This window comes from Dunckerocampus dactyliophorus, chromosome 13 (genome assembly GCF_027744805.1).
Source record: "Dunckerocampus dactyliophorus isolate RoL2022-P2 chromosome 13, RoL_Ddac_1.1, whole genome shotgun sequence".
In the NCBI taxonomy this organism is placed as follows: domain Eukaryota; kingdom Metazoa; phylum Chordata; class Actinopteri; order Syngnathiformes; family Syngnathidae; genus Dunckerocampus; species Dunckerocampus dactyliophorus.
This window is the reverse complement of record NC_072831.1, coordinates 15009082-15025794: the sequence shown is the minus strand read 5'-3', so window position 1 is coordinate 15025794 and position 16713 is coordinate 15009082. Positions and strand designations below refer to the sequence as shown.

General features: G+C 41.3%; 1 protein-coding gene across 1 annotated transcript in view; it reads right to left on the bottom strand.

Annotated features, from left to right (window-relative positions):
• The window catches only part of akt1 (v-akt murine thymoma viral oncogene homolog 1), a 46185-nt gene that overhangs the window by 6838 nt on the left and 22634 nt on the right, over positions 1 to 16713 (bottom strand). The window contains exons 3-11 of the mRNA XM_054796009.1: positions 12468 to 12596; positions 10859 to 10970; positions 10436 to 10562; positions 9940 to 10071; positions 9743 to 9808; positions 9366 to 9434; positions 9121 to 9246; positions 6836 to 6964; positions 268 to 482 (exon numbers count right to left, since the gene is read on the bottom strand). Of these exons, the coding sequence (XP_054651984.1) occupies positions 268 to 482; positions 6836 to 6964; positions 9121 to 9246; positions 9366 to 9434; positions 9743 to 9808; positions 9940 to 10071; positions 10436 to 10562; positions 10859 to 10970; positions 12468 to 12596 (1105 nt within the window). The remainder of the gene's footprint in view (positions 1 to 267; positions 483 to 6835; positions 6965 to 9120; positions 9247 to 9365; positions 9435 to 9742; positions 9809 to 9939; positions 10072 to 10435; positions 10563 to 10858; positions 10971 to 12467; positions 12597 to 16713) is intronic.

Genomic DNA, 16713 nt, shown 5'->3' with positions numbered 1-16713 from the left:
TGTTTAAAGAAACTCCTAGTACAACTCTGAGCTGTGTGTTGACTAAATATGGGTTAGGGAAACTTGCATGAAGTTGATACATTAATAGTATACAATAATACATACCTGTAGCACATTTGAAGCTATTTTCAACAATCTCGTTAGCTTTAAACATTCTTAGTTTAATGTTTAGCCATTATATCATCAACACCATATAATTAACAAATTTAAGTGTTTTTTATGAATTTTCACTTTTCACTTTCACATCAAACTCTGGACGAGTCTCACCTCTGCATGGGGTCCTTCTTGAGAAGTCCAGAGAGCAGCGAGCGTGCCTCTAGACCGAGTGTTCGTGGGAAGCGGATGTCTTCCATGAGGATGAGCTCAAACAGCTTCTCGTGGTCCTGGTTGTAAAAAGGCAGTCTGCCACACATCATCTCGTACATCACTACGCCAAGACCCCACCAGTCCACAGCACGGCCATAGTCGTTGTCCTCGAGTACCTTTGGACAATTGACAGTAAAGTTGTAGATGCACAAATGATTTAATACAAGAACTGAATAGACAAAACCTATTTTTAAGAAGAGAGGTATTTATGTTCATTATTGCACTTGTAGTTAACAGTGGTGTAGAACTGCACTGCTCCATAGTGAGAGGTACAGTCAAACCTCGGTTTCTGTATGCCCCAGTTTTTGTATGATTCGGTTTTTGTCCAAAAATTTTGCTGAAAAAAACTATTTTCCCTGTACTGTACCGTTTCGCGAAATGGAGCAGCCAAACAAAGCACCCTAGCGTTGCCCACTAATTGTCCGTGTATTTTCTATTGAGTGGGACTGCCAAATAAGCCGCCATGGGGCCAAAGAAAGTTGCGTGCACCAGAAATTTGACAAAGAAGGTGAAAAACACCATTGAATACGATCTTGCCAGGGTCTTTTAGAAGTCCACATTAACAATAAATAAATTCATAATTAATTCCATCCATTTGTCATTGATAAGTATTTAGCAATTTTAAGTTTTCTACATGTAAAACTATAACTATTCTCTAAATTAATAACAAAAACCAATGTATCATTTTAGAAGGTAAATATACCCATAGGACGTGTTACCAAAATCACCTGGTCTCCCTCCAGATCTGTGGTTTTGAGGCAGGCCAGGCCAACACTGACTCACATCTCGCATTAGGAGCAAGGATAGTGTTTCCCCTGGAGCCCTGCATATTTAATAACCCCAGGGCCCTCCGCACATACGCATCAACATGGTGCTGAGGTGTGCAAGTCGCTAAAATAAGCAAATGTGAGTGAACAAACACAGATCAGGCTACTGTACATAGACTATCAAATGTGCACAGCACTGGTCAAAAAATGGAAAGTATTTTGTCTCATAGGAAACAATTAATGAGACAAACTCTATTGGTGGTGTGCTCAGTGAAGAGCGCAACCTGTTGCATGAATAATGTGCTGCTGAGCACAGTTGTTCCAAAGTCCCTGGAGACATGTACTGGATTCTACCTCTCCAGGCGGATGTTGAAGGTGAAATGAAGACAAAAAGAACAGCCTGTCCTCTTAAAGCTGAAGGAGGGTGATGGAGGGCAATTCACACCCAAGAATAGCAGCTTCACTTAAAAGACGTGGGTGGATTAATAGAATTAGATATGGACAAAACAGTACGTGGGCCAGGAGTGTCCTGGAAAACAGATGACGGCATGTGTCCCTAAAAGGAACAAAACTGCGCTGTGCGTGCACACATGTGTCTGCAAGAACCACGGAGGACGACCAAGAGAGCAGGGGGGGAGTAACGTGAAGCCCAGTCAGGGCTTGGATTACTAGGCCGTCTCTATTTCCAGCGTTGCTGTCGTGTGATTCACACCGTGCGACAGCTGGGCCTGCAGCTGCCCCATATATGTAGAAGAGCGCCACAGCTGTGAAGCTGCCAGGAGCGCAGGAGCCAAGCTCATCCCTCATATACGTAAGCAGGATTGCCTGCTTGGGCCCCTGAGTCAGACTAACACTGTTACACTACCCCTAAGGAGCTCAGAAGAGGGGCACAGAAAGGGGCCGATACAAGAAATGACATTCATTAACATTCATTTTTTAAAAACATAGTCTATATGTGCCCTGCGATTGGCTGGCGACCAGTCCAGGGTGTACCCCGCCTGTCGCCGGAAGTCAGCTGGGATAGGTTCCAGCATGCCCCCGTGACCCTAATGAGAAGCGGAATAGAAATTGGATGGATGGATATTTACCCCCACCGAGGAGGTTATGTTGTCACACAACACACAACTTTACAGGGGGAGATTGAGCCAAGGCGAAAGATTCAGTTTAGGTGCAGATTAAGTTTTCTTGAAGAAATTAATGTATGATTACAGTCTTTCGAATCATGTATATTAATGTGTTTACTTTAAATGTGTGTTTGACATTTAAGCTGCACATTTTTATTCTGACTTGTGTCTATTTATTATTATTTATTTATTTATTATACGTATTATTATATGAAGAGTGAAAAAATCATAATAATTACATCATCATATTGTTACATTAACGTATCATTATTCTGTGTATTAAAAAAAATCACATATGGAATACAGGAAGTGAATAATATGTACTACACAAAATGTGGAACGGATGGGGGGTATGATTAAATCCTACTTCCTACTCCCTTTGGACAGGTGGAACTGGGAATTGAATTATGTGATGTATTCCACAGTAACTTGCATGCATGTTCAAATAAAATAAAACCATAACCATCTATTTACATTGGTCGGTACAGTGTCAAAATGTAACACTACTGTTGATTGTGTGTCATTCTACATCATTTATGTGTTTAACAAAACACTTGTTATCGATGATGGGATGACAAGATGAATTCAATGCTGATGTGTATCAATCTGTGCTTGTTTTTTTTTTTTCAACGCACTTTTGTGGATTATTTGAGAAAGAAACCTTCAAACTAAGTCTTTACCTAATTGAACCTACCAGGCATTTTCCTTCCCTGTAGTATTTTCTAATGTCGACATTAGGTTATACATTATCAATGATATCAAGGTGTACAATTTGATGATGACACAAATGTGCATTACCCAGAATTGGAGGATGTCTGCACTGTAACAAGTGTCATACTAGTACATACTAATGTGTTCGTCACCCAAACTTTTATTTAAACACCATCATTTTGGGACTATAACCTGCTACTTTTCCCCCCCACACGCTTTGGCCCCTGCGGCTTAAACGATGATGCAGCTAATTTATGGCTAAAAGAACTACCAGTTCCCATGACGCTAAGAGTGCCGAAAGAGAAAGTCGTGCATTTCAGCAATAGAAGCTAATATCACATATTTTTAAGTCTTATGCAGTGATCATGTTATGATCCGACAAATCTTAAGCAAGTTTAATCAAGTGTACAATTACTCCAGCCTCCGCCTGTACTGCTTGGACCGCAGCAGCTGTTGAACTTGAAAGTGAACTGAAAAGCAACTGGCGTCTTACCGAAGCTAGCGAGTGACATTGGGAACACAGAGTGTAAATAAAATTGTCTTTCTGTGTAAATATAACATGTTACAACGTGGACACCTGCGCCTTATAGACTGCATGTCAAAAAAATGTTTTCCCTTTAAATTTGGTGGATGCCGTTTATAGTCAGGTGCAGTCAATAATTCGAAATTTAGGGTAGCTTAGAAAATACTTTTATCAAAAATACGATTTTTGATTGTGTGTTTCTGTAGCTTTAGATCATGTTTAAGTGTGACATTTCAGTTTAACATTTTTCCTTTAGCCGTTGTTATTTTGCCTTTTAGGAATGACTTTTTCAGACTTATATATGGGCAAAACCGCCTGACAGTTAAGGATATAGTTTCCAGTGGTTTTGGCATAGATGATAACTTATAGCCTGTAACTTGATTCAATTATTTTTTTAAGCGCTGAAGGTTTACACATTGTTCAGTTGACTTCTTTAACCCCAGAGTAATAAAAAATACAATGTGTGGACAACACAGATGTTGATATTCTGTTTATTTTTTTATTTTTACTATAATTACTTCTAAGGTGACAAAGTGAATGTTCCCCACAACTTTTTCCGGAGGCACACTGGTCCAGAGCTGGTGATTGCATCTCTCCCACCCCCCTGATCTGAATGGAATATTCCCAGACATTTCAGCATTCCTGCGCAGCTCACACAACAAGGTCATTGTTTACTGCAGAACAACCTGTAACACTGCCTGGGCCGCACTCCATAGAGACGCTCGCCAGCAACCCTGTTGCCATGTGAACAGCCCCTGATGTCTCCCTGCTCTCGAATGGAGCTGTCATACGCTGGGCTTTTCAGTGGAGATGAGAGTGGTCCTGAGAAGAGCTCGGATGAACAGGTGAAGCTCTGTGAGAATTTTTCATTCCTTTTTAAAATGAAATTAGTAAGTTTGTGTTGCTGCAAAGGAGTAAATATTGTGATGTGGTCAGTTGGAATGATGTTCTGATGAGGTTTGTTCTGACTGATAAAATTGAAATGTATGTATTCCAATATGGCAGCGAGTAAGCATATTGTATCTTGGTTGTGCCCAGGTCAGCCAAGGCAGGCGAAGCGGCAGCAACGACGCTGTGGCTCCCCTGATGCCACATAACAGCTGTAGCCAATGCGGTTTTATTTTCCAGGGGCAGAAGCTCACGTTTCTTGAAGGGCTGACGGCCAATGACAGGCCCTCCTCCTCCTCGCCCCATCCAGAAAATTCCAAATGGGGGCTAAAAACAACGATGGGGCAACTGAGTCAACTTGGACACGCTTCTCCCGGAAAACATTTTTACACCACCAAGCAAATGCTTGTATTCCGCCTCCCACATAAACGCCACCCACACTCACAATGCACTATCAAGTTACACAGGCCTCTCAGACTCTTGTCATACCTGCACGCAACAAGGAGTAGCCACACCCCTCCCAATACAGCAAATATTAGAGCAGGCTGCTATGCCCTGTGCGCATGGCACCCTTATTAACATACAGACTTCAGCTGGAGATTAGAAAGGCATTTCGGAACAGCTGTCCTTTGCTCCACATGCTTCTTAACAACTGATGTCTGACGACACACGCTGCAAATTTGTTTCGGATCCACACAGGTCGCACGTGACAGCTTGGCACACGTGTTCACTTCAAAGTTCAAAACAAAGCTGCAGCCTCTTTTAAAAACATTTACAAAAAACAGTACAAAGCCTACATCTACCGATTGTTTTACATTGTATTGCAATTGTGTCCATTTCATAAGCATTATCATAAATGTATGACTATGGAAATGAAACGTGAATATACTTTAGAGTAGTCAGAGTACAGCTTGTATCGCAGTATAGATTTACCATCCACTGAAAATGACTCAACACACAGCCATTTTTGTCTAAATAGCCGGCAAACAAGTAAGTAGAAAGATAATTGTGTCCTGTCTACAGTCAAGCATGGGCTATCAGAAGGAGTTTCAACTCCCATCTCTGAGACAGCCGGAGGCAGCTGAATCTCAAATTCAGGAGGAGTAGTTTGTTTTTCGTCCTGGCCGCGGAAGTGTGGACCAACTCTACACTCTCGGCAGGGTCCTTGAGGTTGCATGGGAGTTTTCCCAACCGGTCCACATGTGTTTTGGAGAAGGCATTCGACCGTGTTCCTCGAGGAATTCTGTGGGGAGTAGCAGACCACCTAATTCAGGCTGTTCATTCCCTGTATGACCAGTGTCAGAGTTTGGTTCACACTGTCGGCAATAAGTCAGTTTCCAGAGAAGGTTGGACGCTGCCAGGACTGCCCTTTGTCACCAATTCTGTTCATTACTTTTATGGAGAGATTTCTCGGTGCAACCAGTGTATTGAGGGGCTCCCGTTTGGTGGCTGTAGGATTGGGTCTCTTCTTTTTGCAGATGCTGTTGTCCTGCTGGCTTCATCGAATCGTGACCTTCAACTCTCACTGAATCAGTTCGTAGCTGAGTGTGGGATGAGAATCCGCACCTCCAAGTCCGAGTTGATGGTTCTTGCTCGGAAAAGGGTGGACTGCCATCTCCGGGTTGGGGATGAGGCCCTGAGCCAAGTGGAGGAGTTTAAGTACCTCGGGGTCTTGTTCACGAGTAAGGGAAAGATGGAACGCGAGATCGACAGGCGGATTTGTGCCGTGTCTGCAGTGATGCAGACCCTGCATCCATCTGTTGTGGTGAAGAACGAGCTGAGTCGAAAGGCAAAGCTCTCAATTTACCGGCCGATCTACGTTCCTACCCTCAACTATGGCCATGCGCTTTGGGTAATGACCGAAAGGACAAGATCACGAGCAAAAGCGGCCTAAATGAGTTTTAGCTGTAGGATGGCTGGGCTCTCTCTTAGAGATAAGGTGAGAAGCACTGTCATCTGGGAGAAATTCGGAGTAGAACCGCTGCTCCTCCAAATTGAAATGAGCCAGATGAGGTGGCTTGGGCATCTGTTCAGGATGCCTCCCGGGCGTCTCCCTGGGGAGGTGTTCAGAGCACATCCAGCCGGTAGGAGGCCTCGGGGAAGACCCAGGACACATTAAAGAGACTATGTCCCTCAAATGCCCTGGGAACACCTCGGGATCCGCCGGGAGGAGCTGGACGAAGTGGCTGAGGAGAGGGAAGACTTCCCTGCTTAGGCTGCTGCCTAAGAAGAAGTGTACAGACTTATTTTCAGAGGACAAATCTATACTGCTTTACCAACTGTACACTGAATACTCTTAGTTATAGCTACATTTTATTTATAGCAGTAGTATTGTCCCTTGAGAAGATATAGTACAATTCTGGAATTGTGAGGGGTGTACTCACTTTTGAGAGACACTACGTGTTTGTTCTTATATACCGGGCAGAAGGTGTTATAGTGAAACACAATAAGGTTACCTCAGGTGCCAGGTATTCTGGGGTTCCACAGAAAGTTTTCATGGTGGCACCATCTTTGATCCCCTCCTTACAGAGGCCAAAATCAGTTATCTTGATGTGTCCATCTTTATCCAGCATCAGATTTTCCAACTGAGGTGGAAAAAACAAACAAACAAAAAATTAGGAAACATGCACTTGCCTCTATATAAGATATATTACGACTTTGTGTAATATACTGCTGATTAATTGTGTCTTCAGGCAATGAAGTCAAAATGGAGTGTAATACATGCTGCGGCCTGCAGAGGTGGTGTTGATTTAGTGTTAGTTTGTGACGTAAGGAATAACACACAACATCATCTATAGCAGTGACTCTGGGTCGTGACCTAAAAGCGGGTTTCGGAGCAGGTTTCAGTGGGTCGTGGCTCCTAGCCTGGAAAAAAAATAATAACTGTAATGACCCGATGTTCATTAATGCACCTCACGTTCTTGTCTGTGGTAGTCGCTTGCTACGCCGCCAAGAGGTGCATGTCTAGGCATCCGCGTAACTGTCGCAAAAGTCCCTTTAAATATAAGATATCTAAGAATCCAAAAGTTGTTACCGCGCGTGAATGTAAGCTAGCGGGGTTCGCTTCGTTTAGCTAGTGCAGCTGTGTGTGTGTGTGTGTGTGTGTGTGCGCGACTCAGACTGACTGGAGGAGTATATTTTCACCGTGTTGTGTTTTACTGCTTTAATGTAAGGACCATTTTTCAATGCCCACTGACAAAGTGCAGGTTCTGAGTGAAAAAAGACGAGAGGCACGTTTCTTGTGGCACCCAGCGTGTCTCAACCGTCATTTGCCATTCTCAACACACAAAATAAGAGTGCTCTTTGTCACATTTGTCTAATTGTGTAAACAAAATAAGTCATAAAAATAACTTACATTAATAATGCGATTGGAATTACATATGTGACTACATCTTCCTTAATCACAAGCACGGGCATTACAGTGTGTTGAACATTTTGTACCAATGTGTGAAAAGCTGACATCCCATTAGAAAAGTTAGCTAAGCTACATCCATTTCTCAATTACTCTACAAAATGGACCCATGATGTATTACATCAATAAATGTAAAGATTTTTGCATTTTAATCACTAACCCAAATGGCACACACTCTATGCTGGTAAAATAAGTGGAAAAGGTAAAAAACTGAATTCTAAAACATTAAAACAGAAAAAACGGAATTTAGGAAAAAATAAAATGAATTTCATAGAGAGATGTGTTAAAAAAAGTTATATATTCTAAATCACACCACAAATTGATCTATCACCATGTCAAATGATTAGTCCTACCCTAAAAGTATTTTGCACTCATTTTTTTCGAGTTGATCTTTTATTGGATCTTTTATTGGATTAGGTACCTGACTCACAGAGGTTTGTTACAAAAGCGAAACAATATTGTTGGTCATGCTGTGTAATAAAAAAGTAAATTCAGAAAGAGCTATTTTCATAACCATATTCAATTCCACAAATTCATGTTTGTAACAAAACCTTTTTATAAAAAAAAAAAAAAGAAAAAGAAAAAACCATCGGTACCGAATCGGATAGGCAAGACTATAAAAAAAAAAATCTTATCGGAAGCCAAAAAATGTGGTTCAAGACATCCCCAGGCATAATATAGAAAAATATGTAACTACAGATATTAATTCCAAACTGGACCATAACAATTGAGAAAGCATTGGTGTGAACGATAACTTTTGTGTAGTCAATTCTGGTGTAAAACATCACCTGCCACTCCTTCACCAGTTTGTAGAAGGAGTGACAAAAGCCTGAAAAACTGTAAATATTTCAGCATTCGAGAAAATAATAACATTAAAATGAATTTTGGTGTCATGAGCCCTTTAAATATGTAGTCTGATGAAGTGAAGCAACATTGAGGCAACATTCGTTTTAAGTCAGATGGCTGTATCTCATGTGTCCAACAGGGCCAAGCAAGTCAGCACCATTTGTACCATCATCCAATCCTGCTACACTGGCATTTTCAATAGCAGCTTAGCAGGATGAGATACTGCCTCATAAACCCAAGGGAAATAGGCAGGGAACCAGGGGTGTGGGGGTTGGAGGGGTGCTATGCTGACCTGGCTGGTCTATGCAAAAGGAAGTGGTATAGCTACAGATACCTGCTACAAAACAGGCCACAGACCACCACAGCTCTAAATAAACAAGACATCTGGAAATCAATCACTGATCATCTCCTTCCTACAATAGAAGGCTAAAAAAAGACAGCGTGGTGAAGCAAGGATTGGAAAGGACAAATATCTACATCTACCTTTAGATCTCGATATACCACATTTCTTTCAGCATGCAGGTAGTCAAGCGCCGACACAATCTCTGCACCGTAGAACCGAGCTCGTTCCTCTGAGAATACTCGATCCCTTGAAAGGTGGAAGAAAAGCTGAGAGGAAATAGCAGAGATTGGCGGTAAAGAGATGGGAGGTTGGTTATTGCAGAAAAATGGCTATAACTGAAACTACCAGTGAATCTTGAGTGAAAGTTGAGAAAGTGAGAGTTTACCTCACCACCATTTGCATATTCCATGACAAAGCAAAGGCGGTCGTGTGTTTGGAAAGAGTATTTCAGTCCCTGGAGACAGAAAATGAGAAAAAGACCATTATTTAAACAGCTGAATGTAAATGAATATATTGTGAGGTGCTACACTTCAAAATAAAACATCTGCATAGAAAATGACAAAAAGTAAAGCATTATGCAGTATATCCAATATGCTTACACACCCTTATTTTATAAGGATCATTTTATATTTAGCACAACCTGCCTCAGAACTAAAAGGTAGGGCCCCTCATTCCTTATTTTTCTGAATGAATGCTACAACGTGATGACTAAGACTCATCACAATGTAAAATAAAGTTAAGGTATATGAAGAGGTTCCTTACTGTCAAGAATGGATGCTTTGAATTCTGGAGCACTCTGTTTTCTGTGAGTGTGTGCGCCACTTCATCCTGGAAAAAGAGTCCACAAAGAACATTTGTGCAACTCAAAACAATAGTTAGGTATCGGGTCATTGCTCCAATGTCCCCCCCTCCCCCCCAAGTATTTTCGCTGCTTTACTATCTCACTGGCAACCACTCACTTTTGCTACGATCACCTCCTTTTTTAGGATCTTCATGGCATAGTAGCGTCCCGTGGCCTTCTCCTTTACGAGTATAACTTTTCCAAAAGTGCCTTTTCCCAGGAGCTTGAGGTATTCAAAGTCGTGCATAGTCTGGAGAGCCAGAGGACAGAAAGCGGCATCTGATTACAAACAAACTCATGCTCAAACCAGCCAGGACATACAATACCACTGACAACAACAGAGAAGCATTCAAGGCACTATTTCACCCACCATCCAATTCCCACTCTAATGGTTTAGCCTATATGCGGTTGTGTCTCAGTTAACCCTTGACCCTTGAAAATGTTAAAAATGGTTGTGTGAGGGACATCCAATCCAGTGGCCTTGGACCTTTATGTCATGATACACATGGGGGCTGGAGAACCTGGTGGACATGCTATCTGGTGCTAAACCACACAGGGCTGATGTTGGGAAAGTCAAAGAGGTTGACAGGTGCAGCATGCAAAATGAGACATACCACTTTGTGTCTGGGTTTGGTCAGGTAGACCTCCATGTCCATGGGATCTGGAGAGGAGTCCATCATCTCCTCCTCTTGTTTCTGCAGACCTTCTGCAACTGCCTGGATGGCTTTTGTCCATTCTTCCCTAAAGGAAGGCACAAGCAGCAGAAAAGATTACATCAGCCCATTTACGAAAAGCCAGCAGCCCAGTCACATAATTGTCTTCTTATCAACAGAAGGGCAATTTCAAGTGTGAGTTCCGCCAAGTGGACAATCTGCAAGTGTGTAATCATGATTGAATGCATGTATTTCAATGGTTCCAAGTGTAAAGTTAAAAAACAACTTTTGTGTTGTTTTCTAGCATCAGGGACAGCTGCCCTGCATGTACATGATTTGTCTTTTGCTGCTCTGTGAGCCAAGAGGCGCATGCTTCTCACTTGCCTCTCCTCGGGGGTCTCGACGTGGAAGGTGCGCTCGATGACAGTGGTCCACTGCAGGCAGCGAATGATGAATGTGTTGGGCTTAGGTCGTTCCGTCTTCATCAGCTGGCATTCTAGCCGAAAGACGGGAGGTAGTGGGGAGGGGAGACAGAGAGAGGTGCCGGGGTCGGAGAGCAGAGGGGAGAGCCAGACCCACAGTTATAGCCATTTATCTTCATCTCTACCAGAACACACACACACCATTGACCAATTTAGAATATAAAAGTTGTACTTTGGCAGAGGAAACCGCTTTTGATACTAAACCTGGTAGTCCATTTGAATTAGCATATTTTCTAAGCATTTTTAAAATGATTATTGTTATTATTGTCAACTCACACAACAGCCATATCGTACAAAGCAGCCAGGAAAGGCAACATCATAAGTTGTTTTATATTTCCTATTTGCCATTAATCACTGGTATTCTTCTGTGGTGGTGAAAAAAACACACATGTGAAGTTAATCCTTCAGATGCTCTGCAAATGTCATGAGATGTGCATGTCTGATGTCAATGCATCCATCCATTTTCTATACCGTTTGCGTTTGTCCTCATTAAGGTCAAGGTGGTTAAGCCACAAGACGCATATAGACAAACAATTCACAACTCACATTCGCATTCAGTGTCCAAACTCAGTAAAAATAAGCCTCTGTTACTCTAAACTGTGCAACAGAATTAGTTTCAACCATAGAGATTATACCGGTAATCATTTTCTTCAATCACCAGTTTCTTGAAAGCAATCTGTAAACAATGATCTAATAAGTACATTTGGGGAAATGGATTTCCTTCTGATCCTCTATTAACATCTGTTCCTAAATGAAAAATGTCAGTAAAATAGTCAGAAAGTAACATAAAATGCCCTCAGTCTGAGCGATGGAGGACAGCAGAGTGGACCACCACTGAGATCCAACATGACTATCAGGGATGAAACGTAATCCGGCTGCCGCACCCTCGTCAGCCGCAAAGCATCACGTGTCCTCGACGTCGCTGTCTCTGTAAAGCAACGCTATCGCTGATGGCGGCAGCGCCTCGGAGCAGATAAATAAAAGTCAGGCGGCTAATAGCCATGATAACTCAGAAGTGTCTAAGAGGAAGCATTTCAACTAACAGTGGGCTGTATAATTGCTGAGTTCAGTCATTGGCAGACTTGTCGCAGCAACTTTTAGAAGATGGATCAGGCCAGGCCGCTCTGGGCACTTTTTATTTTTTCGCACAGTAGAGCGTCGGAGAAGATGCATGCAGGGAAGACATCTAATGTATTAATGACAGGAGTCAAAACAACAAGTTCAAAGCAATGGCAGTGTGGTGAATTTGGTAATATTTCAAAAGTTTCTAATTTACATGCAGAGACAGGATCAGCCACTTTTATACTGAAATCATGCATCCATTTGGACAAGCTTCTTAATGATTGCTCCAAATAATAATCACTTTTCAAAGAAGGTAGACATCTGTGGGAATTGTTTATGAACATACTGTAACTGTTACAACAATGCAACTATGGATAAGTAGTTGGATGCCGAGTTGCCAAGAATCAAGGGGAAAAAATGCAGTGGTTTCTGTGAAAGCAAATACTCACGTGCTACAGAGAAGTTATTTAAGGGGGTTTCCAGCTGGTCGACATCTTGTGGTCGTTCTTTGTAGCCAATGAATGTACCATCACTCTTCAAAAGAAAATACCTTGGCCTCCAGGTCTTGATGTATTCTCCTGATACGAATGGAAAAAAAGGGCATCAAAATTACGGAGGAGAAAATTAATCTTACAAAGTAATTCAGCAACTACAACATATTCAGTATAAGCGGGTTTTCAAACGGACCATTTTTGCAATGGTTTCATGGGTGAGTTTTGTGATGAAAGCTTTTTCATCGACGATCATTTTTCCCTCCTGTCCCTTGCTGCAATGTGATAATTACTATTCAGTTCTAGTGCTCACTAAAATGACCATCTTGTCACCACCTTTCTTTCACTGTAGGTCAGCTGGAGGACAAATGTTTTTTAGCAGGAGTCAGGACCCTTTCTTCTGTTCCGCTTGTCTCCTTTCCAGCAGTCACTAGATGTCGCAGACACTTAGTTTGAACATTTTTTTTTTTTTTTTTACCAGGAGCACAGTGGCCTCTAACTTAAAATTTTAGGAGCGCAAGCAGAAAATTTAGGGGTGCACACCGAAATTGACTTTCAAAGTAAATATTCACATTTCCTCACATTTTCACTGTATTACTGAAAATCGCTCTGTGTTTCTCCATGTTTCTAAAATTCCCACAACTTCCACATTTCTCAATCGATTCAGACTCGTTCCGAAGTCAAACTTCTAAACTCATTCGGCACATTTAGCATTTTTCACTATTTTCATGGGTACATACATGTATAAACACTTAGCACTATCATGCTAGGCGTTAGCATGTTAACGTTACTAGTACGCTAACATAAGCATAGTAGCATTTTTAGGCATTTTTATACGTACACACATATATAAAGACTTAGCACTATCGTGTTAAGTGTTAGCATGCTAGAATTTTTTTGCCATTTTTATAGGTAGACACAGATAAACACAGCACTATCATGCTAGATGTTACCATGCTAACATTAGCAATGCTAACATGCTAATATTAGTTAGCATAATGTTAGCATGCTGACTTTTTTTGCTATTTTCATGGTTAGACACTTATCAACACCTAGCAATATTATGCTAGGTGTTACCATTTTAACGTTAGCATGTTAGCATTGCTAGCATTCTTTAAGTCATTCAAACTCTTCCTTTGTTCATTTTACATTTGAGCACAATTCCGCATAGACTACAAATTTTTACATTCATTCTACATTGAACTACCGTTCTTCCGTTTTTCCAATTCTTTCTACACTTCCACTCATTTCAACCTTCATTCAACAAATTTAGACATTCATGCTCCATTTAAACTTTCATACATTTCAAAACCATTTCAGTTCGGCTTCAGCTCATGTAACATATTTGTACACTCATTCTACATTTGAACATTCATATATTTCGACAGCATTTCAATACAGCTTCCGCTCATCTTCCAAAATATTCCTACAGTCATTCTACATTTCAAAATTCAACCATTCTACAACATTTCAGTTAAGCTTCTTCATTTGCAATTCTGCATTTCAGGCATTCACACGCAATTTCGAAAAAGTCGAAATTGCATTCTGTAGTTATTATTGTCATTGCTATGATTGCTTTTGTTTGTGTTTTTTGGTGGTGTGTTTGTGTGGATTTTTGTCTCTTCGGACGTTTGTTTGTCCAGCCATATTTTCTCATTTTACTTTTCTTAAAATGAATATTAAGATCTGGTCTCGTTCTCTCGGACGCAATCTTGTGCATCGTCTCGTTTAGTGGGTTAGGTGTCTCGTGACTCCCCTATTACTTACACAAGAGCATATCATTTTTTTCCTCTACAAGGTCGCGCATTTACAATTATCCTATGCTCTTGTGATATACAGCACGGCGGAAAATGATTGCATTAATTTTATGACACACGGTCGCGGGATTATGTTGAAGGCTATTGATTGATTTTATAAAAAGGTGCCGGTTATCATATATAACTGGCATGGAAACCTAGAGGACAATGCCTTGTAGAAGAACTGTTTTAATGTAGCAACTACCACCAAGCCAGAGTCAAGTCAGTATGTCCTGAGTGAGGCCACTATTTTGTCGTGATTTTGTAAACACCACCAAATGTGCCAAAAAAGCCCGCTTTGATTTTGAGACAACATCCGTAACTTCTAGCCACGCGTGTCCCTCTCAGACAAAACTCAATTTATTTCGGTGATGCTTCAGGAAATGCTGCGCCAGATGTTGTGCAGATGGGGAAAATCCAGCCTATGTTCCATAGCAAGGCTGTGACACACCGTGCAATGGGACTTGAATATTTATAAAGGAAAAGAGTAATTCATTTTTAATTATGGAGACACATATTAGCCCCATGCAGAGTCGTAGCAAGCTGTCCTTAATTGCCCCATTTCCTCCAACACAGAAGCGGTGTGTGTGTGTGTGTGTGTGTCGGGGAGACATAGGGGATCTGTCAATATAAGCTTCTGTTGCCCTCTTCAAGCACACATGTGACTAATGAAACTGATAAGTGATCTCTTTCAACAGCAGCTAGTGAGGTCTCCATTTTTGTGTACATCTTTCAAAATAATCTTAAAACGGAAAATCTATTACCACTGATTGAGCCAATGTCACTTTTCAACATTTGCACTTTTCACAACTCCAAAGTATGAACTTCCTTCTCCCGCATTACATTTATTTTGAGCCCAGATGACATAGCAACCAACCCAAGCGGGACAGAGTCCAAATGGCATTCCGGGATGAGATGCGAAAAAGAGAATGAAAGGAAAAGGACACTTAAGTAAAGTACGGACATTCTGGCAGAGTTGACCGGATGAGAGGTGAAGCGCTCATTAGCTGTCAAGACTTACTGTGAAAGTGTTGGCTCAAAGACAAAACATCTGTCCCACAGTCTAATGTACTTTTGTCTTCAATCTTCAGCAGATGTCTTGTATTTTTCATCATGGCACAATGCATACTCATTTTTCATCTGTTTTTCTGCACAGTTAGCACTTTTGCATCAAACATACCCCATTTAAATCATATGCAATTTGTCATACAGTTTTTTTAAACCCTCAATTTACCACAAGTGACTTTATCACATTGGTGCTAACAAAGAGTTTGCATGAAATCTAAAATGGGTAAGAATTAGGGATGCTCCGATCCATTGGCCACCGATCAGTATTGGCCAATTTTGTGAAAAAGCATGTGGTTGGCATATGCCGAGAAATGCCTTTCAAGGCCGATCACCTGTGGTTAGCACTATTGCAGTCCGCAGCACGTAGCAATCCCTGCGTGCCCTAACGCCTTTGGTAGCACTTTCCTTTACACTGCCCACACCTCAGTTGGGCTCCAGCTGGTCTCCCACACCGTGGTAAGATTTTGGCTGACCTATATCCCCCAGCTATCATCCCAGTTCACACTGAAGACATTATGTGCACAATGCTAAGACATCATAATGCGACACCATTATCACAAACAAAAAAAGAAAACATCTTCAGTAATCTCTCACATTATTTCATTCAAATATGGAGGGGCGTTTACATGTGCCTGTGTATAAATACATTTGTGTGTGTGTCTGATGCCTTGAGAAGTATTTGTGTGTTACAGATAACAACAGCGTTCAGCTGGACTGCTGTGGGCAGCCACAAAGCGTGTGATATGTGAGGACGAGACACCCAATTCACGAGACGATGCACGAGATTGGGTCCACCAGAACGAGATGAGATTTTAACATTAATTTAAAGAAAAGTACAATGAAAAAATATGACGGGACAAACAAAGTTTTTTATTTAACCAAGTCACAAAACAATGCAGAGTCATTTTTAAATGTTTATTGTCCCAAAAATTGACACGAAACAATATTATTGTCACCATTTTTCTTTTTAGGTTGGCAAGTTTGTTTTGTTGCCCTTTAGGTTGTTACCAATTTTTGCCATACTGGCTCGTTTGTGTTGATGGGCTCACATACTCAGTATTAATATTTCCAGACGAGTGCTGTGGCATTTGGCTTTGCAAGCATCTTTTTCCCTCCTAACCTATACTACGTTACCTTGCATTGCTCATTGTTAACTTCTTTTTACACTTGTATGAGAGTTAAGGATGTTAAAAAGCAAACTGATGCAGATCCAACTAAAGTTTGGTTTAAGTTTCTGCAAAATCACGACACACTCCCACCTGACACAATTGCAAACCATTTAAAAGTCTGTCGGTGTTGAGGACGTGCCGTGGAATTCTCCACCAAAACGCTTGGGTTTT